We start from the raw sequence: 26609 nt of genomic DNA, 5'->3' as shown, positions 1-26609 counted from the left end.
ATTGTAGAGGCGATGGTTTTGTTCACTATGGGTCTGGGTCGCAGTGGGTCCCTCCCAGTCTGCGCAGATAAAATATCACGCTCTCTTCCTCGCGCGCACTTGAAAGAAAAACAAAAGGGACTCGCAGTGGAATTAGATAATCATCAAGAATTTCTTGATCTATTTAGCAGGTAGATACTTTTGTCTGATGTAGAGATCGTAGACGAAAATAAAATTAATCTGTAAAATCAGAGCGCTCGCATGAGGTGTATTATATAATAATAATTCTTTTATTAAACGCGTTTGCGTACAACATGCACTGCTAGAGCAGCACTACAAAAAGAACGTTCATACACCAAGCACAAGCAGACACTGGGACTGAATTAAATTTTTTACAAAGATAATCACTAAGAAAAGTATTAAAGCTCCGCCAGTTTGTATTATAATATGTTATTTTTTGGGCAAAGAGTTTTTTTAATTTTGGGTCCCGCGGTTGAACAAAGACGTAGCGTGGTTGGCCAAATTTTCAACGCGTTTAACCAATCGGGTCAACGATAGTTATAAAATTCAATTTCGCCAACTTCTGTAGATAATTCTGAAATTATTGAAAAAGTTAATTTTGCTAGCAAAGAGAAATTTTTAACTAAAGGCAATTTGAAATACATTATATTTTATTATTTTTTAGTTTAAATCCTTTTTTTGTGTGATATTAATAGACATAAGTAAAATTTCTCGTTGCATTTACACTCGATTAAGTTGGTGCCCTTGGAATTGTTGATGATGGCTCGCGAATCGTAGATGAAACGCGCATGGTGCACGTTTGGCGACTGTTTTGCTAGAGAATACCCACTATCCTGAAGATTTTGAGCCTCTAATTTTGTAATTATCTTCAGACAGGTAGTTTTAATACGCTCCCTGAAGTACTAGGTGCACTTAGAGTCATTACAGGGGTTAAGTTCTCCGGACAAGTACAGTGAATATAGTCATTTTTTCCTTGCATGTTGTAACCGGTAAGTGACAATTTATTACCAAAATAAAAATATCAAGTTACAAGATTTTTTCACAAGACGTCGAAAAATATTTTATACCCCTTACTCATATGTAAATTAAGTGTCTCTCTTTGATTAAAGCTCTGAAGAAATGCCAGTCGACGAAGAGGAAAACGAGAACAATGATGAAAGTCCACCTGTGAACCAACGTGTCAACAACGGTCCTTTCATAAGTGACGACGAGGGGCCTGAGGATGGAAATGCAGATGATGACGCAGACGATAATGCTGCGCAGGATGATGACATGGAGGTTCCATCCGAGGATGAAGAGGAGGCTAGAAGTGACCTGACCCAATTGATTCGTCAGTGGGAAAACGAACATCAGGCTAATGGATACGATCCTGAGCCCATAATCAAGAAGTCTGAGGCTATTTTTTGTAGATCTTGAAATTTTTAAAATTAATTTATAATTTACTTATAGAATGGCTGAATTGATTGAGAGAGAAGTTGAGGCGTACCAAAAAATGGATCCCGACCCATTTGACGAGCGGCCCCCGTCAAAAATAAGGAATGGTCTTAACTCTGCTTACAAAATTTTATTTAGAAGGGACTCGCTCATTCACAAGGTGAGTCGAACTTGAATTAATGAAAAGTAGATCTGCAATTTAATTTTAATAGTTGGTCAATGACTACCTGAGGGAAACATACTGGAGCAACCAGAATATGGGCTCCAGAAATGACCAGAGAACTTACAACTTGAATGTGGCTGCGTGTCGACTTCTCCTGGGAATACTGCCTGGTTTGCAGTATGATTTTGTATTCAAGGTAAAATTGTGATGTTTTGCTTTTGTAATGCGTAGCACATAATTTTTATTTTTCCCCGCAGTTTGATACAATATCTCCAGTGCCAACATTCATTAAGTGGGCTGAAAAGGCCGACGAGCCACTTCGAAGCTACGCAACTGGGCTACTTGGAGCTTCCATGCACATGTCTGATGTTGCTGGTACTTACAGGTGTGTGAAAAATATAAAATCAAGTTAAAATCTGATGTTTAAATAGATAAATTAATAATTTGAATGTTTGAACTTCAGGGAAGAAAATTCTCGTCTAGTTCCTGTTATGATTCGACGTCTGAGATCCCTGCAAGATGAGTACTTCAACAGTCTCAAACCAAAGGAAGATTCAAATGGGCCTAGACCCTTTGCAGATCTTGGAGTTCCAGAATCACCAGACAAACTTTTAGTAGATAAAATTGCCTTGGGTATTTTATAATTCAAAATTGTTTTGTACATATAAACAATTCCCATTACTTTAGAACCAGTTAAACAAAATGGGAGCATATCTCTTCTCTCTCCACCACACATCAGTGAGGCACCTTCACCATCGGAAACACCGCCGTCAACCCCAGTAAAGCCTCATGAACTGGAATCGGGAATTTATCCTCTACCAGACACACCCTCTTCTAAGGCCAACTGTCTTCGAGTGACGCCTGCTAAAGTGTTGGGAACCAGGTTGAGCTCAGAAGGTCTCTTTGGTCTTGGCCGTAGTGTGCCGTCAACGTCTCATTCTGTAAATGAGTGCAGTAACTCCTCTTGGGCGGAAATGGAAACATTTGTCATTGGGTCATTCCAAATGCATCCACCCAACTTGGTGACCAAACAAATCTTAATATTGCGCTACTTGACACCTGTTGGAGAATACATGGAGGTAAGTAATAATATTTAAGTTATTCAATTCGATTCAGTAAAAATTGTTCAATTCAATTTTTATAATAGTACGTTGGACATGCATATGAACAGAATGCATTAGAAATTGTCATGAAGTACATTGATCTAAAGGAGCACCAGAATGCTCGATTGGCGTTTGAAGCACTGAAATATCTGGGCTCTTTACTTTGCCATAAGAAATTTGCAACCGAGTTCACCAACACTCAAAAGCTTCACTTCATGCAGGTAATAAATCTATAAATAGGAATGACAATCAAATAGCTAATAAGGCTATTTCAGTCTCTGATGGATATTCGGAGACCAAGTCTGGCAGCGTGTGGTGTTGCCCTGTGCCTTTACCACTTGGCATACTGTGAGGAAATAATGGAAAGAGTTTGCCAACTGCCGTTCACTATGATCCAGAAAATTATTAAGTAATTCAAATTGCTAAATATATCCTTCTTATTGTTAGTGACTTTTTAATTTATTTTTTCTTCAGATATGCATTATGGCTCTTGGAGTGCTCACACAATTCAAGCAGGTGTCATGCTGTTATGTTCTTCTACCTGGCTTTTCCATTTCAAATCATTCTTGAGGAATTTGATGCGCAGGATGGACTTCGTAGAGTGTTCAATGTTGTATGTAACTTTTGTTTTAAGCTCTAGCTGAATTTTTAACCAACAAAAATTGTAGGTCAGTACAATGGAGCTACTCAATTCTGATGATATGGGAATAGCAATGGATGACGAAGAGCACCACTCGGCCAGACAAACCATCAGACACGTTTTTGGTTGCTTGAAGAGATACTTTGAGACACATCTAGTTCTTAGGGCTCGTCAAGTAAAGAGAATCAATGCGTCAGGTAATTTTAGCATTTCATACTAGATAACTAGATTTATTTATTATTATTACTTTTTTTTGTAAACAGGCCAAACATTTCGAGCGAACACATCACCTTTTAAACTAATCAAACCAACGGTTTCTGAGATACAAGAGTATGTCAAAGTTTTGATGCAAGCCATGCATATACACGCAAAATGGACACCTGTTGACAAGTTCTTGGACCTTGGCGGAGTTGCACTTCTGCTTAAGGTTATTGCTTACACCTATGAGTGGAATTTTTCTGGACGGTAATTTAGATCTTGCAAGTGAAATTTGAATTATACATGATTTTTTCCAAAGAGGGGAGACTGTAAGGAATGCTCTCGACGTATTGGCGGTCTGTACTGTTATCTCGAGAGTCCAACTGCAGCTTTGTGAGAAAGTTGAGCTTCCTAGAGACTCAATTTCGTCCATGGGCATGAAACTCATTTTAGGAGCAGCAGAAGGTGAAATTGTGAATGACGCAGACGTCCAAAGGGCTGCACTCTATGTAATTTGCAACTGCGTTTGTGCGCCTATGCACAGATTAGGTCCATATAATAAGTAAGGAGGATATTTATTTTAATTTAATCCAGAATTAATTTACGTCTATTAACAGATTCACTGGAGGGGGGACAAGGAGAGGTCAATTGATGGAGGCAAGTGAAGATGTGCTCTCGAAAATGTGGGAATCCGTCAGGACAAATAATGGTATCATGGTGCTGCTGCAACTTCTGTCAGGAAAAGGGAGATTGACTGATGCTGATTCTCTGAGGATGCTTGCTGGCCAAGCGCTGGCTGGTCTTGCAAGGAGTGAAACTATAAAGCAAATAATTAGCAATCTTCCACTTTTGACAAATGGCCAACTCCAAAGTAATTTATCATAATGTTCTCTAGTCCTTTAGTCATAAATTTTTTTTCAGTTCTTATGAAGGATCCTATCCTTCAAGATAGAAGGCAAGAGCACGTTTTATTTCAAAAGTATGCTTTACAATTGCTTGAACGTGTTTCTGGGAAGCCAAGCAGCACAGAATTATCTGTTGCCAACATCCACAAAGTAAATCTAAAAAATAAAATATTGAATATTTTCATAAAAAGTTTTTGTGCAGGCAAGTGTTGTCGCGCAAACTAGAATTGAGTATAATAGAGAAGAGTTGAATCAGCTTATGTACCAAGACTTGATGAAGCAAGGGCTAACAAAAACAGCCAACATGCTTCGTATCGAAGCAAAATTACCAGATCCTAATTTAGCTACTCCCTCCACTTCTCGAGTTGTGCCTGCTAGTATTTTGACTCCATCAGCAGCTTTGAGACAAACAAGTGGGACACAAGCATGGGTAATATGCAAGCATTATTTCTTTTTATGTTTATAATTTTTGGGTTTTAGTCTCGGGTTGTAGGCTCATCTCCAGTGACATCTAGAAATACTACGCAGTCCCAAATTGACGTAAAAGAGGGTGAACAAATAACACCATTCAAGCTCTCCCAGCACTCTACCAGGTAAGGTTAAATTGGTCAATCCGTATAATTTATATTAATTTTAATTGTCGTAGGAAGGAGATGATTACCTTTGAGCATGTCACAGAGAGGGATCTTTATGAACAATCCCTAGAGCCGCCATGTCTAACGTTAGACGGAATAATCAAAGAGTTCTTGAAAAACCAACATGCACTCTGCAAGGATCCCGTTGCAACTTGTCCTAGATTTGACTTATTCAAGTAATGCTCAAATGGCTCAAACTTATTTTTAAATTCTGCTTTTATTACTTAAAACTTTAGGCCCCACAAATGTCCTGACCATCGTGGAATGGCCAAACTAGACAATAATTTTGCAGTGCGCTTCACAAAGAAAAGCACCTGGCCTCAATTTGGTGGTTCTGACTCGGCAAGACTAAACCGGAAGCTAATCCACTCAAAGTTTTGCCAGACAAAGTTTTTCAAACCTGGGAATGATGAAAGTTTTTACACATGTGTTGCATTTTCGGTGAGTATATTTTGTGAATCATCTTAAAAAATACTGAATTTTTTTTCAGCACTGCAACTCCATGCTCTACATTGGTACCTACGAGGGTGATGTCAGACCTGTCAACCTAGTATTAGGAGCTGTAAGTAAATTTATAATTTATGCCATTTGAAACTTGATATTATAGCACCAATAATTACGAATGAAATTTATATGAATGCAAATTTAGGAAGAGGAAATGCTGGTACAATGCCATGATTCTTACATTTCTCGGATTGAGCTGAGCCCTTGTGACAAACTGATGCTCACTTCGTGCACATGGCACAGACCTTTGTCTTGCATGTTCCAATACCAAATTAACAGTTGGAATAAAGTTTTATCCTTCAATGAAGATAGTCATGTCGAGTTCAGCAGAACTGCGCCGTACAACAGAATCATTGGCACAAAAATGGAATGTGCAAGAGTAAGTTAAAGTCTTTTTTTCTATCAAATGTACTAAATTTTTATTCAAATTTAGATTTATGACGTTGGGACTGGCAAGAAAATCTTGACTCTCAAACCAAACATGTCTAACAACTATACGAAAAACAGAGCAACGTTTTCACCAACTGACGAGCTGGTTTTGTCAGATGGTGTCTTGTGGGACGTCGGCTCTGGAAAGTCCATCCACAAGTTCGACAAATTGAATCAAACCTCGTCGGGTGTCTTCCATCCAAATGGCCTTGAGGTAAAAATAAATTATTAGTGATAATTAAGTGTCAATAAAATTTTAAATATCTTAAGATTCTGTCCAATACGGAAGTTTGGGACTTAAGAACTTTCCATCTGTTGCGAACTCTCCCTGCCCTTGACAAGTGTGACCTCCACTTCAACAAGACTGCTGATGTTATCTACAGTGTGAGTGTCGAATTCCAGAAAGAAGCCGAGGTTATATACGAGTCTTCCTACCAGACAACAGATGCTACTAATTATGCCAGTATTGGTATGTCCACCTTGATACAAATGTTTTGAAGTTGAAAATATCTTTTTAAATTTTCAGCCACTATTGATGTGAAACGAAACATCTATGATTTGGCTCTGGCTGACAATGGGTACCAACTTGCTCTGGTGGAAAACCAAGGCCAGTTTGAATCTGTCAATGAGTCATCTGTTAGAATCTATGACATTGGCCGCCACAGACAAGATGATGATGAGGTAAATAATATTCAAAAAGCTATATTAAATTTATTTTTTAATGAATTAAAATTTTAGGAGGCTGTTGATGACGAGGAGCCGATGGACGAAGACGACAACCAGTCGTCGTCATCTTCCTTGTCATCGGATTCGTCAGATCTTAGCAGTGATGATATCAATGATGGTGGCGACAATGATGACAATGACAACCAAGAGAACAATGCAATAGCAGCGGCAAGAGGTTAAGTTTTTATTATTTGATCATTCATATTTGTACTCATAAGTAAGCAGATATTGCTGCAGGTCTGGCTCAAATAATCAGGCAGCAAAATAGGCGCAATCGGCAACAAGACCAAGAATCTAATGATAGCAATAGCTTTGATGACTCTAATGATGAGGACTCTTCCGGCAGTTGGAGTGATAGTGGAAGTGAAGCAAGTTGGGTTACTACCTCTTCTGTTTCTCAGAACAGTGGCCGCAGCAACAGGAGGCACTAATTTGTCATAGATCAACTTTTTAAGTTGGCGATATTTGGTCTGAACTGATAATAATTCAGAAGAGCCATGCACAGAATTATTCAAACTACAGTGCTTTTTACCTATACAATGATTGTAAGTTTTATTCATTGTCCTGAAAATTCTGTAAATATTTTGTATTCTGAGATCCTATATATAAATTGCATTTTTGCTGTGAATTATATTTGATCAACAACTTTAATTGAAGCAAATTATCAATTGCTAATAGATTCATCTACTTTAAATATTGTGTCTGAATGAAAATTTTGGAATTGATGATCAACAAAATTTATTATTAAAAAAAAATAATAATCAATGACACAATATGTCGTGTCACCTCGCCTCTAGATTTTTTTGATAATTATATACTTAGCTAAGCTTTGGGTGCGTCCAGGAAAGATTTGAGGGTAAATGTTAAAAATTTTTCTTGAAAACATGCCATTCCAATTTTCAAGTATGTTGTTGGGGTGGTCAAGAGGCCTCGCTCACCAAATTTTCAAGTCAAAATAAGGGGTGCTTTTCCGGGAAATCAGATTTTTCCAAAAACAAAAAATATGGAATATCTTTGCTCCTGTTGAGAAATTATTAATGATCTTTTCATTTCCAGACGTAACTTTTTACGCCCGACAACTTTTCTGTTGACAACTTTTGCGTAGGTCAAAGGTCAAGGTCACTAAATTGCAAATTTCACTTTCTGACGCAATTTTCGCAAAGAAGCACCCCTCAGAAATTTTTTGCAGTATAAGAAAAAATGTAGCCCCAAGTGTGTAGAACAACATACTTGATTTCCAGAATGGCATTATTTTTAGTTTTTTAATTGATTTTAAATGAATATTAAAAAACAGTGAAAAATCGCTTTTCCGCAATAGAAAGTAATTTTAAAACAGCGATAACTCATTTTCTGTTAGAGATACGCAAAAATGTTATAGAACAAAAAGGATTTGTTTTGACTTCTTGCATCCAGCCATGTACTGTTTATACAGGTCAGGTCACTTGGGGTCATTGACCTCGGTGACCTGTGACCTTTAAGAGCAGTTTACTGAATATTTGGCACATAGTTAGGAAGAACTATTTTATGGAATGGTTTTAATAAGCTCATTTCCCACAAATTATTTTTTGAGGTCACAGGTCACCGAGGTCAATGACCCCAAGTGACCTGACCTGTATAAACAGTACATGGCTGGATGCAAAAAGTCAAAACAAATCCTTTTTGTTCTATAACATTTTTGCGTATCTCTAACAGAAAATGAGTTATCGCTGTTTTAAAATTACTTTCTATTGCGGAAAAGCGATTTTTCACTGTTTTTTAATATTCATTTAAAATTAATTAAAAAGCTAAAAATAATGCCATTCTGGAAATCAAGGATGTTGTTCTACACACTTGGGGCTACATTTTTTCCTATACTGCGAAAAATTTCTGAGGGGTGCTTCTTTGCGAAAATTGCGTCAGAAAGTGAAATTTGCAATTTAGTGACCTTGACCTTTGACCTACGCAAAAGTTGTCAACAGAAAAGTTGTCGGGCGTAAAAAGTTACGTCTGGAAGTGAAAAGATCATTAATAATTTCTCAACAGGAGCAAAGATATTCCATATTTTTTGTTTTTGGAAAAATCTGATTTCCCGGAAAAGCACCCCTTATTTTGACTTGAAAATTTGGTGAGCGAGGCCTCTTGACCACCCCAACAACATACTTGAAAATTGGAATGGCATGTTTTCAAGAAAAATTTTTAACAGTTACCCTCAAATCTTTCCTGGACGCACCCCTTTACCAAATTTTTCTACTGTAGCAATGTGTGCTAATTTTACTCTGAAAGGGTATCTTTCTTTTTTTTATTTATCATTTAGAATTGCTGAGGAAATTAATTTTATACTCTCAGCCTATCTAGTAATTCAGCGGGCAAATTTTTGAAATCTGTTAGTTCCAAGCGCCACCACCAAAACATATGACTTCTGCGAGGTGTCGGAAAACAAGTCCTTGCCCTGAAACCAAACCAAACTTCTGATTTTCGGCCAGAGACGGTCACTAGCAGAGCCGCAACAATGAACTACAAGTACTATGACACTCCGCAGGGCAAGGACTGTGACAAGAAGCTGCTCTTCTCCACCAAATATGCAGCTGCCGCCTCAGCGGTGTACACCTTCTACGATGTGCTCTTCATCTCCGATATCAAAGGCTATGGACCTACGATGGCCAGGTTCGCATTCAATGCCTTTCCCTTCGTTGGTGGTGCCGCTGCCTTCACAGCTGTGACCTGTTTGTCGGCGAACGTGCGCAATAAGGACGACTACTGGAACTATGTCCTTGGTGGCTTCTCGGCTGGAGGAGTCATGGGCGCTTGGAGGCAGAAGGTTGCTGTTGGATTGGGCTCCGGTGCCCTCCTCTGCCTTGCAGGGCTGGTGCTGCACACATCAGTTGTTGAGGGATGGGATTTCTTCCCCAAGAACCCAGCCCCTCCAATGGTGTCATCTGATCCCACCGACTTTAAGAACGACTATTCCTTTATCAAGAACGATGGGAAGAGAAATTGGGTGAAGCAGTAGAAGCCTTCCGTTTGAATGATAAATTATGTAGATGTAAATATGATTGAAGTAAAAAAAAATCTGTTAAGGAAATTAAACATTATTTATCTTTAATTTACATTCTGAATCACATTCTTTTCATAAAAATATTAACTGCTTTAGGAATATGTTAACAGAGAACTTAAATTATCTTATTTCGACAGGAGAATAAGGTCTTTAAGTATTGATTCTTAAGTACACTGTTCCTGCTTTTCGCCTGTAATTCAAAACAATTTAAAAAAAAATTAATTTAATTATGTTCATAACAATCAATTATTGTAGAAAGAACAATTCAATATGCACCATTATTAATATATTATATTAGTTTTTACTTTTACATACCATTTTGAGGAACGGCGTGTTTTTCGGTCAGTTCCCTTGCCTTCTTATCAAACTCAACCTTGTTGAGCATGTATTCCTGGGCCTATAAAAAAGGTAATTAATAACAGGTAAAATATCAGCGTTTAGCAATTTGCATGTTAAAAAAAACATTAATTGCCTTATAAGAGCAAATCTGACAAAGAATCTAAAATTTTTCTGTCAGAGTACAATCTACAGTAATTTTTAATTGTCAGCTCTAAAACATATAAAGAATATTTATTTTTTGAATTTAAAATATTTGAAAAATTGACTGCTACTTACAATGTCTGGCATGAGACTATCATTAGGATTGGCATGTTGGAGCAGCTGCCTGATTTCAAAAATCAAATCAACGAGCAATATCGAAGGACTCCAATCACCTACTGGTGGAGGTTTCAAGCTCTTCAGACAAATTCTGCCAGCAGAATCAACGTTGGGATGATAAATTGGCGTAGTGAATCGTACAATCGGCACACCAAGAGGATAGCTGAAAAATTAAGTTATTAATAAGTTGTTCATAATAAAATCATCATGGAAAATGATTTTTATAATTTTAAAGCATTTAGCTTAGCATACTTCTCAGGTATCTTGATTTCCAACTTAAACACTCCACTTTCAAAAGGAGTACCTTCGATCCCAGTAATACCTGAAATGCATAGATAGTTTTTGTATTAAAAATATTAAATGATCCAATTATCAATAATTGTTGAGTTAATTTAATTTTTTTAAATAAAAATTTTTAAATTCGTTATAAACAAAAAATTGTATCTCAACTCACTAGCTTCAAAGTCTTCCATTGAATCACCTACTGGGCTCAAGAAAACGCCAGGACGACTTTTCTTTTTCATCAATTCCATTTCTTTTTTTAGTCTGCTGAGTCTTCTGCTGGCCATGTTTTGAAGGCTAAAAGGCTGGAAATATTATTTTACAGATAAGGAATAAGGAGGTCTTATATTGTTAATAGAAAAACGCAGTGTTTTTTTTTCAAGTGAGATTTCACTAGGAGATTTAAATCTGATTATAATCTGACTGACATAACATAAATTCTAATCTAAAAGTTTATAAAATGTACTGAAAACTGCCTATTGACTTCACCAACGAACTTACATAAAAAATATAGGCACTTTTTGCCGCGGAACAACCAACAAGGGCACAACCAGGCACAACCGCAACATCAGCTTGATCAGCTGCAACGGAGTAGGATGTACGAGAAGGAGTTGCATGGAGGATTTAAAGCTTTTCTATAGCTGCAAGGCCAGGCCACCGCAATACTATCAAACTTTTTCGAGTTTTACTATGAATTGTACCAATTATACTTAAATTATGAATTTTGTTATTTAACATTTAAAATACAAAAATGGAAACAAAGTTCAAATTGGTGCTATCTCCTGTCTGTATACCATGCATCTGTATCTGAAAATTTAAAGTTTAAAAAGGCGCGGGCGTTGGGCACGGGAGACGGAAGTTTTACTATTTTGCCTATTTTGCGATATTTTGCTTTGCCATAACGTGAAATACAAATATGCGTGTGTGGCACATGTATTAATGAATAATGATCCAATTTTATATATAAAACCCGATAAACTTTTAACTTATTATATAAATATTAATTAATACATAATATAATATAATTATCATAACAACTTTAACGGCACTAAACTTTTAAATGCTTTTAATCAGGTTAGTCAATGTTTCCAGATATTATTACTCGCGTCATCACCGTGGCAGCGCCTTGTTTTATGTTTATATCTGGTGCATCTGGTGCTTCGGAACTTCAGATAAAAATGGGTAATTTTTTTACTGTTAATTTTTTTAATCTTATTTTAACATTATTTTTGAGAGAAAAATAAAAATAATCATATTGATATAATGTAATTTTTTTTCAAACATCCTATAAATAATTTTCAGTTTTGAGAATTTTTGCAATTTTGGTTAAGAATCTACACTTTTCCGACTTCTTGAGCTGCATAGTGCATACCATAGTATTATCTATAAATAACTAGAAAGACGTTAGGGGTTGCACTATAGGACTTATCTCTAATAATTATATGAGAGGGTGGCACACGGCAAAGAGAGGAGCAGATGTCGCCTAACAGAGAGGCGGCGGCACGTGCCCGTTGCGGGTCAGGACCAGCACACCTGGAGCTTGTCTCAAAGCACTCGCGATATCAGCAGAGCTAAAACAAGCGGGCACGCTCGCAGGAAAGCGAGAAGCGAAAACGGCGGCAGCTGCAAAAGCTTCCGAATGCGAAGGGGGGTTTTAATCGCGGGAGAGGTAAATCAAGAGTACGCACAACAGTGAGTACCGGCGGCGCGGAAGGAACAAGGATGTTGTAGGGGAATTTAATTTTTTTTGTACTTCCCCTCGACCAGAGCTGCATAGTATACTACGCGGTCACTGGAAACGTTAGCCTCTCTTGCTCGCTCGGAGACTCGAATGCGCGAAAAGGTGTGAAAATATGGCCATCGGAAGTCCTCAGGGGCTGCTGCAGAAGGAGCCTCGGACGCCGCCGCGGCCGTCGTCCAACTCGATCCGCTTTTCCCGCATCCACCCTGCACCGCCTCCGCTGCCCCCGAGACCGTTGTACTACACGCCGCGAAAGCTGCAGATCCCGACGCCGCTGCTGCCGTCGGCGTCCTGCAGCCCGCCGCCCACACCCTCCAAAAGGAGGGCCTCCTGGATTTTGACTTCGGCAGAGCCCGTGCAGTCGCCCGACTCGGCCCTCAACGCCGCCAGTGTGGTCATGCTCACCTGTGGCACCATCCTCATGTTCCTCTGCTTCTTGGGTATCGCAGAGGTAATTATTCTCCCAAATTCTGCGCACACTTTTTACTGTTTCAGTTTTAAAATTATATTCATTGATAAGTGTTTAAATTAAATGAAAAACAATGTATCAGTGAGTTGAACTAATTGTAAGTTAAAAATTCAGAATTTTTTAATTAAAAAAGGAAAATTGCATTATAATTATCGGAATACAAAAGCACTTTTTGGTTAATTGTACATTTATGTATGATTGATTTTTAAATGTTTTTTTCCTCAAAAGTTTCCTTCAAAACTTAATCAACACCGGCTATACAGCGTCCTTTTAACAACAACGCAGAACGAGGGGTTCTGCGGTCACGCTTCATGGCTGCACTAATGCCTTTTACAATTCTAGAAGCCTCCTCTTTTTTATATTTAAATTAAGCTTCTTACAGTTTGCATTTGTTATATAAAAATAATAGCAACTCAAGCTTGCTGTGTTATTTGAATTTAAATAAAAACCTTAAATTTGGAATAATTATTTCAAAATTATTAAAAAAGTGGCACTCGATAAAATAATCAATAATTCTAGAAATTTTTTTTGATAAATTCTGTTTAATAATGGTTTAGAAATATTTTGAAACTTTTAAAATAAAACTGCCTTGATCTCGAGTAAGTATGCAACACGCAGGTCATCAGCGCTTGACAAATTGCAGCAATGCGTTTGCATGCATGGGCTTATTTAATTGATTTGTGGAAGCTAATATGGTTACGTGGATATTATTTTTTGAGAAATTTATGCTTATATTAAATATTATGTTGACTTTTTTATGGCTAGGTAATTTATTTTACAAATTTAAATATTAGAAGAATTTCCGAGTGAGATTGAGGGGGTATTGGACAAAAAAATTACCCAATCTTCATAACATTATAATACATATATGTCAAAGCTGGTGTCCAGAGGGGCCTCCTTGCCAATTTTGAGACCTCAATCCAAAATTTTGGGGCGTGAAAAATAACCAGAGAGCTTTTTATTCAATTTTTTTTCTATAATACTTTGAAGAATCTTTATATTATTTTTTATTTGTTAATAAAATGTTAATTTAGTTATTCACTTTTGATTTCAGAGTGGTCGTCTGTATTACCTGGACTCGAGTCTGATTTGCGGCGCAACATATTTAATAATAGGCCTGTTGGGAATGCGGACTCGTTACTGGACCACTATGCCAAACAGAAATTTTGTCTCAGGTAAATGCGAAACCACCATCATGCTGGCGGCAGAATCGCTAATTAAACCGTCTCCAATAATTCATTGTCTGCAGGTTACATCGTGCTGGCCATTCTGAGTTTTTTGATAACGGCTGACATTTTGGCCATGCTGGTAGTGCGGGGCAGCAAGGCAGGTGGCAACTCGGTGACCGACATGCTTGGCGGCGCCGCCTGCGGAATCGCCCTTCTCACGGTCGTGGTGGCCTTCATCGGCCTTTGCACCACGAGGTGCTGCAGGCTTTCCCCGCCGGACAACAGAATCGGCCACTGTGCCGAGGGACTCACATTGTGAATAGCATCAAAAAGTCATTTTTAAAGTTAAGAGACGTTTTTAGTGTTAAAGTGCCTTCTTGTAAATTGCTAGATCTTATTCATATGAATCTATTTTCAATAATAAAGACCTAAAAAACATACTAAAATTTATTAAATTTTTCTTCGTAAATCCACTCATATTATTTGCAGCAAATACAAAAGTTATCAATAAATACAACAATCCCAATAAATTTAAGAGCTCATTTGTCTTTTAACAGAAGCGTAGATAATTATATATATATTTTTTTTTATAAAAATGATAAACCAGATTTATAATTGAGGGGTATCGTGGAAATTAACTGTTTTGAAACTAGCAAAGTAGTTCAGAAATATTGCACCAATTATATAACGCAGGCAATCATATTGCGCAATCTTGACGCGCTATGAGAATAGTGTGTCACCTCACCATTACTTGACATATTTAGACCGTGATCAAGGGTTTTTAATAACCTAAAATTGTACAAGCTAATGAAAAAAATGCTCCCGATTATGTTAACTGGGTGAATGTATCACCAGTAAATTGATAGTGATAAAATTATAAATAATTTTAGAGATTAGGGTAAAATAAACATTTATATTTGTTCCTGTGCGACTTCCTTATTGCCAAAAAAGGAAATAATCTTTATTTTGTCTGCAAAAGTAGCCGTTATGGAAACGAATCGTAAAATTTGTATGAGTCCATTCATTTGAATGCGCAGCCAAGGTAGCATATTTGTGCTCACTTCATGTGTGCAAAAATCGGGAACTGCGTAAGCAATTTTACACGTCTTCTTGCCAAAGTAAATGGGCTTTCGTGAAGCAAGTGCACATTACTCTGCACTTAATGACCTTTGGCTGTTCATTAGAGCGTCGCGACAAGATTTTTGAAGCAGAACTAGCATGCGACATTACCGCTTCTCCATCCTACCAACACTATTTTTCCCTCAAAACTTTGACATTCCGCTGTTTCATTCGCATCAGAACCATTTCATTGTGCTAGCGGGATACACGTCCTCAAGAAGGTAGGCAAAGCTTTATTCAAACTTTTAAGCAACAAAGGATAAGACAAGTAGTTCCTTTTTAAGTAAAAATAAATTTATTGTAAAATCATAGTTTAATTTTCAGCTAAATTTTATTTATTTTTAAATTATTCCTATTATATTTTGACTGGATGAATAGTTTCATTTTTATTTCTAGAATAATTATAAGAATTATTTTCCGTTGATTTATTTTATTTATAAAGAAATTGAATTATTTATGTTTCTACTCAAGCGGAAGCTATGAAGGTGAGATGGACACTGTGGTTGTTCCTTATTACCCACGCCTGGGCACGAGGAGGTCACTTTCGGGCCGAGATGAAAAATGCTCTATTAAATAGCGACCTGATGCCACCAAGTCTTCTGATCCAACAAACTCGAAGCTCAAACCCTGACATGGCCTACCTGGCCTCTGCAGTAAACGCGTCAACCGTTTCAGGAGCTTTGAACACCATGAGATTTCACAGGTAAGTCTGCTTATATTTAAAAAATTCATTATATAAATGCGGGAATTTTGCAGGAAAATGATGAACGAGTATCTTTGTCGTGGCTACATGGCTCAGGACATACTCGACCAGTTGCAAAAGGACGCAAATGAGGGAGTTGAGATCGAGCAGGAGGACCGCCCTCCAAAGGATAAGTTGCAGAGGAGAGGAGGACAAAGAAAGACCACCAAGCCCAATCCACTGCTCAAAGACGAAGGTTCCTCCAATTACAAAGATTGGCTTTCTAGGCAAGCAGCATTTTATAATTTTTTAAGTTAATAAATATACTAGACAATAGATTGAGATTATTGCTTAAATGAACATATTCAAAATTAATAATATAACAACCCAAATTTGATGCATAAATTTGTAGGAGCGCGGTTCTTGAGGACATTTATCGGCGATATGAACACTTGTCTGACGACGAGGAAGAAGAATTTGATCAGAGAGACAGAAGCATGGTTGATAGGGATGACGATTATGATGCGGAGGTGAGTTTGATAACGACACAATTTTGAAAGCTTTTGCAATAATTTGCGGCACAACTGTAGCAGATTATTGTGTGACGTAAACTGACTCTTTTAAGTTGACTTTTTGTTTGTGACTCGCTGAAGGACGACAGTTTTAAAATTTGCAATTTTCTTGGTCAAGCTGTCAAAATATTTTAATGGTCCGCTTTTTTGTAATAATATAATAATTCAAGTAATCATCAGCGTCATTCAAATGGATAAGTTTTCAGTTTTCTTCAAAATCTTTCAATCTGAAATTGAGCTCTGAACTTGAAAAAATCTGTCATACTGATACCTCCCTTTATAAGAATTAAAAATACCGAAGATTTTTTTAAGATGGTCATGATTAAATTTTGGTGACGGTGAAAAGTCTTGGTCCAAATTTTGCACTAGATTTTAAGAAATCCCCAATTTCGCAAGTTCGCTGAACGAGAGTAACTTTAAAAAAATCGGGCGGTGATTTTGTACGGTGTTCAGCGTTCTTTGTGACACACTGCACGTTGGCGCAGGTGACGGGTTGGGCATTAGAACAACCTCAACTTCAAACGAGGAATCCTCACGGGGCCAAGCAGGACCATCACACAAGACAAAACTACGACGAAGACGAACGCGACTTTGCCGACGAAAATTGGGACAACAGCAATCCCCACCAGGTGGCTGATTGGGAGTCGTCCGGACATGGACATGTGAGCGGAGGTAGCAGCGCTGGCAGCGGCTTGCAGCTTGGTATCGGAGATATGTACGATGTGGCGCTCACCGCAATTGCCATCCTAGCATTCGGAATATTCATACTGAACGTTTTCCTAGGAATATTACTTCCAGTGAGTAAAAATTTATTTTTAATTTCAAAATCTCACCAGTAAAAAAGGCAATCTGGAACATTTTGAAATAAAATTATAAACTTACAAATATAATTTACAAACGTATTTAAGACAAAAGCTCTTATTGGTTTAATTTAATTAAAAAAATTAAAAATTTAATTTTATATTTTTTGTCTTTGTATTATTCTACTTGTTAAGTTTCAAAATGATTTTGTTTCAGACTTCCTCTACAAGAACGGTGGTCATCTCCAACTTGACCCTGCCTTTCAGAAATCGAGAAGGAGAATCGGAAATACCCTTGGCTAAACTAAACGACGACGAGGACAAAACTCACGAGAGAATAGCGCGAGCCATTTCCGAAGAACCAGAGGAGTCGGAGGAGGGTGCGGCGAGACTGGTGCTTATCACCATAAAGGCTGCTCTTCGCGGTAATCCAAAGTGCCTCCAGTCTGCTCTGTGCGTAGGGAACAAAGTGGCAAGAAAATTGGAGGGTGCAGCAAAGCTGTGGGTTCCGGTTTGGAGGTAATTTCCAAATATACGAAATTTGGCGATTGAAATAAAAACACTGCTTTCAGTCTTGGCATGAGTTGGCTTGGAAGAAGAGGCGGAGGAAGTGAAACGCTTGGCAAATCTGTTTTATACGCCAGAGCGCTAGAAAATTTGCGCGCCTCAACGCTTGGATTGGCAGGAGTTAAATGCGGAGAAATTTTCCCACCATGTTAATGTAAAACTTGTAAAATTTAAAAATTAACAATTAGTATCTAAAAGAAGCAATCAAAAAATAATGTAAATTTGCGTGGACGACTGCAATAATTTTAATAGGCCTTAGTGTAGAAAATTTTACTTGCTGCTGCCCTGGCTGCTTTTCGGTTTGATGTAGTGGATTTCTCTGGTGATTCGCTCGTACTGGACGAACTTGATGTTGTTCTTATCCAGAATTCCTCTAGTGGCCACGCTGACTGCCGACGCATTGGGGCCCGCTTCGTAGGTGATGATCCTCTGCGCCCCAGCCGGCAATTCGATCATTTGGACGTCTTCGTCCGGATACTCGATGAGAGGTTCGGCAATGGTCAATTTTCGCGCTTCCTCTATTTGAGGCCGAGAAGCAGTTGCAGAAGTAAGAGGCTGCAATGGAGCCGGCTGCGAATGAATGGGAGCCGGCGCAGCAGGAACTTCCTCTACGTAGAAATCGGCAGGGACAGTCGACGGTGGTTTGGTCAAGTCATTCAGCATGTCGTAGGCGTCAAACAGGTTGCGGAATAAAACTTCTTCCGGCGCCACGACCTGCAGTTGTGGTTTTTGGTAAAATTTAGAAAAGCATCTCATCATTGTTAACATCAGCACAGTTATATTGTAATTTAATTTTAAAAATTAAAAAAAAAAATTAAAGTTGTCCAATTAAAAAAATTAAAACTGAAATTAAAAGTTAAATACAAAAGATACTGACTGGTTTCTTTTTGCAACCCTTCAAGTCGGAGTAATCAGGAAATCCATTGAGTTTGCTCCTGTAGAGCATGCGGACGGTGTTCCTCCTAATATCATTAGGGTCAATTTGCGTTGGCTTCTGTTTGGTTGCAAGTTGGGCGGCTGCTGCGATGGCTACATAGCCAGAATCAGCGTCCGAACTGGGCAGAGGGATGTCCGACTTGACAATGGCCTGTTTTAGTTCAAAGGGCTGCAGGTTGTATGCCTGGAGAAGTCTAGTGCTGAGGGCAGTAGTGTCCGTTAGGTCGTTGGTGTTGAACTGAGTGATGGTGGTTTTGCCGTCGTTGTAGCAACAGATCCAGCGGGTGCCATTGTTGAGCACCAGAAAAAGGTGCGGCCTTCGACCGACCTAGATGAAATTTTAAAAAAAGCTAGGAAAGGCTTGGGGTGGATTGCAAAGGCAATACCTTCCACTTTGCTGGCGGGGCGTCTAAGCAGAAGGCCTTGATTCTGGAGCTCTTTGTAATAAGCTGGCAGACTCTGACCATCTGGTCAAGGGTCATGGGTTTCCCACTCAAGATGGGGCCAATGTCGTCGGCAATTAAGCTGCTCGCTTTTCTCTTGCCTTTCTTTCCTCTCGCCATGTGTTATTAAAATCTTATCAAAAATATTTTTAAAAAAGGTCAAAATTTTTAAAGCTTCTTCTAACAATGCTGTTAAAATTCCTATTGTTGAATTTATAAACAGAAAAATAAAGTACCATCAACAATCAGATTAAATAATAATCACAAGGCCATTGTCAAAATTTTGTATACATAAAAATAGAATAGTTTTTTTTTTAAATAACATCCACAATTTTTGTTGTTGTTGTAGTTTTTTCATTTTCTAACAAAGGAAGAATAAAGAAATAAATACAAAACCATATTGATCAAGCTCAAGGAATGAAAATGCGCGATTTGATCAATTTTAACCGCTATAAAAAAGTCATGCTTCAAAGTAAAGAAATTTTAGACGAGTGTCATTTGCCTCTATGGAAAGGTCTTGCGTGGCTCAGTCAATTTAAAGGGCGATTTTGATAATTATTTCAAGCAGCAAAATAGCGGACCGGCGTGCGCGATAAGTTTCAAGAGCGACTTGCACTGGTGCTCACTTGGCGTGTCAACTCAGTTTCTCGAACCTTTAGTTGTCACTTCCAAAATGTTCTTTGCCACACGCACTTTGCGGAGTACTTTCGCTCAATGATGTCTTGTTGGATATTTTTTAAATTCGTCGGTAAGGTTTATATATTTTTTGTTTGATTTAATATTTTCTTCAGTTTTATCCATTCCTCTAAATGGACTTGTCCGAGGTAGTGGAGACGTTTGGACTGGGGTTTCTTATGTGCCGATCAAAGCGAGTAGCCTACCGGAAAAAACGGATTGGCAAAATTTTCCAAGTGATTTCAATGCCACTAACGCTACTAAGGTGGAGAACAAAACTTTGGTGGAGACGCACAAGAAGTTACAAAGGATCGCGAACATAACCATCGCCCAGTTCATCAACAACCACACAAGAAGAAATTTATCATTTAGTGAGCTAATGGAACTGAAGGAACTGGGCGACTCCCTGATGGATCCCAACTTTATGATCTCTAATTTTTTCAAAAAATCAAATTCGCACCTAATCACGCTTCCGTCAACTACAATGATGAACCTAGCAAGCGCAATATTGAAGAGCGACTTCATGCCTATGTCCATAATACAACGGAAAAAGCCGCAAGCGCCCAAGGATCAAAACAACAAAAATGAAACAATGTCTGAAAACAAGAACAAAACCGAGTTGGCGCTTACAAACGCCACAATGGACGAAGCACTATCGACTATGACTTTCCACAGGTAAACTTTCATTTATATGATTTTTATATATTACTGAAAAATTAATATTTCAGAAAAATGATGAACGAGTTTTTGTGCAAAAATTATATCGCTGAGAGTATTTTGCAAGCATTGGAAAAGGATGCAGCTATATTTGGTGATCACTCTGAGGAATTTTCTGATAGGCTTGGCGAACTCAAACCTGAAACACCAGATCCGCAGGCTGAAATGATCACGGATTTGGGCTCGACTAGATACAAGGATTGGCTGGACAAGTACATATAGTTTTAAGTCAAGATTTAGTTTAAAAATAAATTTTCAGGAGTTCCGAACTTACGGATATTTATAAAAGTATGGGAGGCTTTGATCCAAAACCGTACATAGTGAAAGAAATTAGTCCGAGTGACCTCCCCATGGATGACATTGACCATCACGCAGACAGAAAGAAGGGTGATGACGACGATGATGAGGAAGACGAAGATGAGGACGCAGAAGAGGATGAGGTAAATATTAAAAAATTTTATAGATTTTTTAATTTAATTTTAAACTTATGTCTTCAGGAGGAAAAGAAGCCAAGGAAGAAAATAAAAGTAAAAAAGAAAAAGAACAAGAAGAAAAAGCCCAAGCCAAAACCTGAAGAGGAGGACGATGATGGCATGGTCGAGGAAGAGGAGGAGGAAGAAAGCGACGAAGAAAATGATTCCGGATACAATGTTTACGACACGCACTTGCACAGTGCAAATGAGCAGTTTGAGGTCGTTGACAGCGGCTGGAATATCTTCAAATTTGGATTCATTGACTTCTACGACTCGGCACTGACAGCCCTGGCCTTTTTGACCTTTGGCATTTTCACCCTTCAGGTTTTCATCAACCTGATAACAAACGCAAACGCTCCACGAATGGGAATTTTGGTCAACAACTCAACCGCAGCGGCCCCAGTCAACAAACGAAGAGCCCTAGACTTGGAGCAAATCAACATTATGAGCACAACAGAAAGAATGTACGAGGCCTTTGCAGACAGTCCTCTGGGAGTCTCGACTGGCCAAAATAGATCTCAAAATTTCAAAAGCGACATGGCTAATTTACCAATCAAAAGATTGCCGAAAGTGGAAACCTCAAAAACTTTGAATTTCTCGCATAATCCAACGTTTGAAATCATATTTGGTTTGGACGTAACTCCTAGTGTGGAGCTCGAACCTGACGAGGAGACTGTGGATGATATTAAAAATCAACAGTCTCATGGACCACGCTTCATTTTGCCAGAGGAGGTTGTAGCCAAATTTGCACTGGTAACAATCAGGGCAGCCCTGAAAAAAGACGATCCGCGATGTGTGCGTGCTGCCCTTTGCAGGGCTAATAGAGCCACACTACAATTCGAAGGCCCCCCTAGACTGTGGCTACCAATGTGGAGGTATAAACATTTTGTTATGTAAATTATTCAGCTTAGGAATGCAAATTATTTTAGTGTCGGCATGAGTTGGATGGCTCAGCGAGCAGGCGGAGACCCTGGGAGCCAAGATGTGGTCACGGGAGCTCTTGAGAATTTGAAAGCGTCAGTCTTGGGACTGGCTGGGGTTAAATGCGAAAAGGTGTATCCGCCATGTGAATAACAGAGCTCAACTTTCCATATAAAAATGTAAATATCGTAAATTTTTTTTTAAATCAACAAGTGAATTTTTATTTCCTGGCCGAGAAAAAATTCAAAATCTTTTTTACCACTTTATGTTCAATGCATTCGGTGCCATTTCGACTGCATGGAATTCCGTGTGCATAAAAGTACTCACACTTTCGGCAAGAGCTACGATGTCCAGGTTAGAATCAGCACTGGGCCTCTTTGGTAACTCTTCTTTGTATTGATGCTCCAGATGAGCCAGAAGTTCTCGAGATTGGGACGCCTGGTCTGGTCGACATTGTGCACCACCGTTCAGGCAACCTTATAGTTCAGAAAAATTATCTCCACTTCAAAATTCAATTCCTAATTCTTTTATACCTCCAGGACATGCCATAACTTCAACGTAATCGTAAGGGCATTTCTTTCTTTTGATTTTCTGCACCAAATTTTGAATATTTCGAAAACCATTTGCAACGGCAAACCTCAGAACAACTTCTCCATCTTTTTCCAGGTTTAATTCTTGCAGATCGGGGTTTCTAAGATAAGATAGGATTAATTGGCCATCAAAACAATAAATAAGAAAACTTTTACCTCCCCGGAATATAGTTGAGATTTTCTGGGGTAACCCCAAACAATCGTTGACTTGCATGAATGAAAACATTTTCAGTAAAGCCACCAGAGCCTGAACCTTTGGGAGTTGACAGGTGATCAACTATTTGGTAGGAGCTTGAATACGGAATGGGGTCCAACTCCTCAGGGTCAAAGTCGAGCAGCGTCTTATTGTCATTATCAAACATTTGCTGAAGTTCAACTGGAATTTTAATAGAATTTTATTTTTAAACTTGCCATATAATTATAAATTTTAGAAACAAAAACAAATTTGAGAGGAAAACATACCAGCTGTAAGGACACAATCAACGTCTTTTCCCTCCTCGTTGGCAAAATCTGGCCTAGAAGCCTCCAGTTTTCGGTCGTAACATGACATCAGTGTGATGTGGTACATAGCCTTGTCAGTCTTTTTGAGCAAAGCCCCTGCCAATTGCTGAGGGGATTTGACAGTGCTCAGGTAGGGTAGCAACCACGAGCCATGTGTCTTCTCGACATAGCAAACCCAGCCGGGGCACGCAGAAACTAAGACAGGCACTTTTCCGGCCTGTTTCTTTTCGATAAACTCCTTTTGGCACTCCAGCAGCACCAAGTCTTCAGCAACAGACAAATCACAGACAAGGTTTACACCCAGAGACTTGAAGAAACCTTAAATCAAGGCAAATGCATTAATTTTTTATATAAAGAAAATTTTGTAAATTATTTAATAAATTTTGCTCACCTGCTATTCTTTTGGCTGCTTCAAGAGCACCAACTTTATATTTGGCTGCAACAGACAGCACAGCAGTATTTGAGAGGGAAACCAAAATTTGCCGCCGTCTTATTACTGGCAGTTCCATATTTTCCGTCAGGATTCGAAGAACTTCGGGCCCACTTTGCTGAGATACGAGAACGCTTTCCGCCGTTGTCACACAACCGCTGCATGCCAGACAATCAGTCAGCGTAATTTCAACCTTTTGTAGTTTACTTGCTCGGCCCTATAGAATCAAGAAAAATAAGAAATTTTGTAGGAAAAAAAATACAACAATGACACTCACATCAGCATTGATTTGCATGTATTTGCCATCCTTTCCAATTTGAATTGTCGACCTGCCTTCGGCTCCTGCTTTTACTTTACGATCAATTTTGACAGGCTTGATGCATTCCTGCAGAGGAAATTTATGATTAAAATGAATAAACTACGCAGCAGCAATGGTATTATGTTTCAAAAATTTGGCCGAACCTGAGATGGGGTGATGAAGTCGTCCAAATCGGCCAGTTTCAAAACGCCGCTAAAGCCAGAAGCGGCCATATTTCGACTTTATTTGATGAGAGGCAAAACAAGGAGTCCCCTGTTGAAAAATATAAGATTGAAAATATTAGAAAATGTCATTAAAATATATTTAAATAAGAAATTTTGTACCTGCTGTTGCTACAAAACGCTGCTCCAATCAAAAACAAAACCACGTGATCTGTGACGTCACGCTAAAAGCAGTCTGAAAGTTGTTCAGAGGGAAGTTTAACGCACGCGGCATGGTCACCACGACGTTAGGAAGAGTATAATGGTATGTACATAATGTACAGAATAACTAAGGGTGGAGTTAGGGCTTTCAAATTCATTATCATTATCAAATAATAAAAGTAATTTAAATAATGAATATAAATAAAGATTTAGCGATATTTAGGAAATAAAATTTATCATAATTCATAATCTAAAAAGGATTTCAAAAGCATCACAATACATTTTTTCCAGTCTGAAATTGGACATTACTTTATGAAGATTTTTTTTATAATATTTTGCAATAATTATAGTTTAATTTTTTTTTCTTTCTATTTATTTATTTTTTTCCACGGAGAAAAAGACAAATTACTAAAATTTAAATTATTTTACCTTTCGATTAAATTTGGGCTTGTTTCTGGTGTACCTCACGAAGTTACGCAGTTGAAGTTGCATACCGAAGCAATAATGGAGAACGTCCTTACCAATGTTACTAGTGTCAATAACACTTATTCTGGTCATATCATTGAAGTAAGCAATTTTTAAAATTCCCTTAATTGGTTAACTTAATTAGTTTACGTCGATCTGTTTTTCATTTATAAAAAATCGATAAAGGAATTATAGTATTTTGAAATTGAGGTTTTGGAATTTTGATTACATATAATGTCCTTAGATAAATTTAAAAAATGAAATCCGTTTTCCGTAGTATGAGTTTTATTTAATTTGATTCGACAATGAGATACGAAGTTAATAAATCTTAAACTATGAAAATTTATTTAAAATAATTATGTAGTTGATAAAAAGTAAAACTGAGAGTTTTAAATTTAATGAAAAAAATATATAATATAATCAAGTAGGACTCACATCAATACTAATAAGGGACTCTAGAAAAGTATGCAGGTTAAAAATTTGTCCGCAGCAAATTCTCATTCACTGGAGAGAGCTAAAATTTTAGGCTTGATAGTACTTCATTTCAAACACTATAATGTGAGATAAACTGTTGTGCGTATTAAAATTATAATGAAATCAAATGAAATTATTGAATATTTATGCTAATGTTGATATTAATTTATATTTATGCAATAATTTTTCCTCTTCGCAAACACAAGGAACGTTTGAGAAACTTGTATCCTCGAGTCACTTGAGTGTAGGGCGAAAGAGGTAAATTATGTTTGGGTAATTTTTCAATTTTCTTTGTTTTTTTACTCTATGAAAAAAGCGCGACACCAAACGTTGTGCAGAGTTGTGAAGCCGCCCTCGCACCAGGAGTCAGATTTCCAGGTTTGTCCGCTCGCAAAGGGTTCGCCTTTATCTGATGACACTCTTGCTAATTCACACCGCGAAACATAAAGCAGGTAGCACGCCTATGGAAAAGAGCAATGCCGTCTGTTTTTCTCTTTATCTTGCACGCAGACAGTAGGCAAAAAACCCAAAGCGCGTTTAAAAAGTATAAATAAATTTTAAATATATTCTAGCTGCGAAAAGAGCAGCAGGAAGGGAAAATGTTCTCTTGACTGATTATTATTTCTGCACCGAGCCTCGGCTTGTGTATATGAGATGCCGCAGGATAGTGCTTCACTTTAATGGAATACCGTTTATTTTAATTTATGGAAATGTCCATGAGGGAAGAGCAGGACCGCACGCACATATAAAAAACTGCACTCTTGGGCAATAAGATCTTTTTTCATAAGAAAAAAAACAACCTCTTCTAACCAGTTCTCATAATATTATAAGCCAATTAAATACGTACAACTCATTATCGGGATAAGAAAAATGTGTTATTACTATAAAATTCTTATTTAATGAAAAAATTGATTAATTTAAATATTTCTTTTTACTGTGTTATCTTTCTTTGCGGTTAGTTTTTTTTACATTGGGCAAATTTACTTTATTTAAAAAATAATAATAAATACCGAATAATTATAATAAAAGAGAAACAAAATTTACATTATGTGAAGTGATAAATAAATTAAGTTTCATTGAAATTGTATAATTTTATATGAAATTACATGCGGGTTTAAAATGAATATTTAAATTAAAATATTCAAATTTGGTTTGTTTGATAATAAACCTCTTTTGCTTTATAAAACGGTGCAAGTTTTGCAAATTTGTTTTTACTTTGAAATGAGTTTCAACGTACACCTTTTGTAATTCGACCTGTTCATGGCTTTTTTGCTCATGAAAATGAACCTTGTTTTTTTATTATTAATATATTTCTATTTATTTTTTTAACTTTACGTGCAAACAAAATGATCAAATATAAAAAGCTTAAGAACAATCAGATAAAATAATAATAAAAAATGTGTCTTTTATAGCCTCAATATCATTATACTGTATTTATCTGTAAAAAAATGAAGTTCAACTAATTTTATTTGTT

The 26609-nt window shown here is 37.6% G+C and overlaps 7 protein-coding genes across 11 annotated transcripts; 4 read left to right on the top strand and 3 right to left on the bottom strand.

The window, feature by feature from the left end:
• The first annotated feature begins 763 nt into the window (after positions 1-763).
• Positions 764-7370, top strand: LOC132196596 (protein mahjong). The gene is made up of 26 exons (XM_059619360.1): positions 764-989; positions 1110-1388; positions 1450-1594; positions 1647-1793; positions 1855-1982; positions 2061-2230; positions 2285-2676; positions 2745-2921; positions 2976-3109; positions 3175-3313; positions 3369-3537; positions 3604-3805; positions 3858-4100; positions 4156-4409; positions 4460-4593; positions 4646-4873; positions 4924-5036; positions 5090-5254; positions 5315-5519; positions 5569-5640; positions 5728-5961; positions 6016-6225; positions 6282-6480; positions 6538-6692; positions 6750-6912; positions 6963-7370. The coding sequence occupies exons 2-26, from the start codon at positions 1120-1122 to the stop codon at positions 7166-7168; spliced, it is 4653 nt and encodes a 1550-aa protein (XP_059475343.1). The 5' UTR covers positions 764-989; positions 1110-1119; the 3' UTR covers positions 7169-7370.
• Positions 7371-9117: 1747 nt separating this feature from the next.
• Positions 9118-9801, top strand: LOC132196761 (NADH dehydrogenase [ubiquinone] 1 alpha subcomplex subunit 11). Its single transcript, XM_059619621.1, has one exon. It carries the CDS (start codon positions 9226-9228, stop codon positions 9724-9726), a length of 501 nt encoding a protein of 166 aa, XP_059475604.1. The 5' UTR covers positions 9118-9225; the 3' UTR covers positions 9727-9801.
• LOC132196760 (ubiquitin-conjugating enzyme E2 T-like) lies at positions 9795-11592 on the bottom strand. Of its 4 annotated transcripts, XM_059619617.1 has the most exons (7): positions 11212-11592; positions 10883-11007; positions 10681-10750; positions 10485-10591; positions 10387-10435; positions 10087-10168; positions 9795-9961 (listed from the first exon to the last, which is right to left on the bottom strand). In XM_059619617.1, the coding sequence occupies exons 1-6, from the start codon at positions 11325-11327 to the stop codon at positions 10114-10116; spliced, it is 522 nt and encodes a 173-aa protein (XP_059475600.1). In that variant the 5' UTR covers positions 11328-11592; the 3' UTR covers positions 9795-9961; positions 10087-10113. The 4 variants fall into 4 exon arrangements, with proteins under 4 accessions (XP_059475600.1, XP_059475599.1, XP_059475602.1 ...); XM_059619616.1 differs by having other exon boundaries at positions 10387-10591; positions 11212-11526; XM_059619619.1 differs by having other exon boundaries at positions 10387-10591; positions 10883-11015; positions 11212-11345.
• Positions 11593-12388: 796 nt separating this feature from the next.
• LOC132197578 (uncharacterized) lies at positions 12389-14511 on the top strand. The gene is made up of 3 exons (XM_059620932.1): positions 12389-12902; positions 13975-14095; positions 14170-14511. The coding sequence occupies exons 1-3, from the start codon at positions 12564-12566 to the stop codon at positions 14406-14408; spliced, it is 699 nt and encodes a 232-aa protein (XP_059476915.1). The 5' UTR covers positions 12389-12563; the 3' UTR covers positions 14409-14511.
• A 628-nt stretch (positions 14512-15139) lies between these two features.
• On the top strand, positions 15140-18682 carry LOC132197789 (uncharacterized). Of its 2 annotated transcripts, XM_059621332.1 has the most exons (8): positions 15140-15429; positions 15680-15911; positions 15965-16177; positions 16303-16420; positions 16948-17259; positions 17480-17781; positions 17835-17983; positions 18082-18682. In XM_059621332.1, exons 2-7 carry the CDS (start codon positions 15688-15690, stop codon positions 17980-17982), a joined length of 1317 nt encoding a protein of 438 aa, XP_059477315.1. In that variant the 5' UTR covers positions 15140-15429; positions 15680-15687; the 3' UTR covers position 17983; positions 18082-18682. The 2 variants fall into 2 exon arrangements, with proteins under 2 accessions (XP_059477315.1, XP_059477316.1); XM_059621333.1 differs by having other exon boundaries at positions 17092-17259; positions 17835-18682.
• Positions 17393-19444, bottom strand: LOC132197790 (uncharacterized). Its single transcript, XM_059621334.1, has 3 exons — positions 19152-19444; positions 18707-19093; positions 17393-18543 (listed from the first exon to the last, which is right to left on the bottom strand). The coding sequence occupies exons 1-3, from the start codon at positions 19326-19328 to the stop codon at positions 18100-18102; spliced, it is 1008 nt and encodes a 335-aa protein (XP_059477317.1). The 5' UTR covers positions 19329-19444; the 3' UTR covers positions 17393-18099.
• Positions 19445-22195: 2751 nt separating this feature from the next.
• LOC132197788 (cytosolic iron-sulfur assembly component 3) lies at positions 22196-24207 on the bottom strand. The gene is made up of 8 exons (XM_059621331.1): positions 24158-24207; positions 23978-24086; positions 23793-23900; positions 23477-23732; positions 23047-23403; positions 22741-22960; positions 22528-22685; positions 22196-22470 (listed from the first exon to the last, which is right to left on the bottom strand). The coding sequence occupies exons 2-8, from the start codon at positions 24044-24046 to the stop codon at positions 22250-22252; spliced, it is 1389 nt and encodes a 462-aa protein (XP_059477314.1). The 5' UTR covers positions 24047-24086; positions 24158-24207; the 3' UTR covers positions 22196-22249.
• Between the last annotated feature and the right edge of the window lie 2402 nt (positions 24208-26609).

The sequence above is a fragment of the Neocloeon triangulifer genome, unplaced genomic scaffold (genome assembly GCF_031216515.1).
Source record: "Neocloeon triangulifer isolate White Clay Creek 2 clone unplaced genomic scaffold, ASM3121651v1 ptg000012l, whole genome shotgun sequence".
Lineage (NCBI taxonomy): Eukaryota > Metazoa > Arthropoda > Insecta > Ephemeroptera > Baetidae > Neocloeon > Neocloeon triangulifer.
The sequence above is the reverse complement of the archived record's forward strand: the minus strand, read 5'-3'. Positions and strand labels throughout refer to the sequence as shown.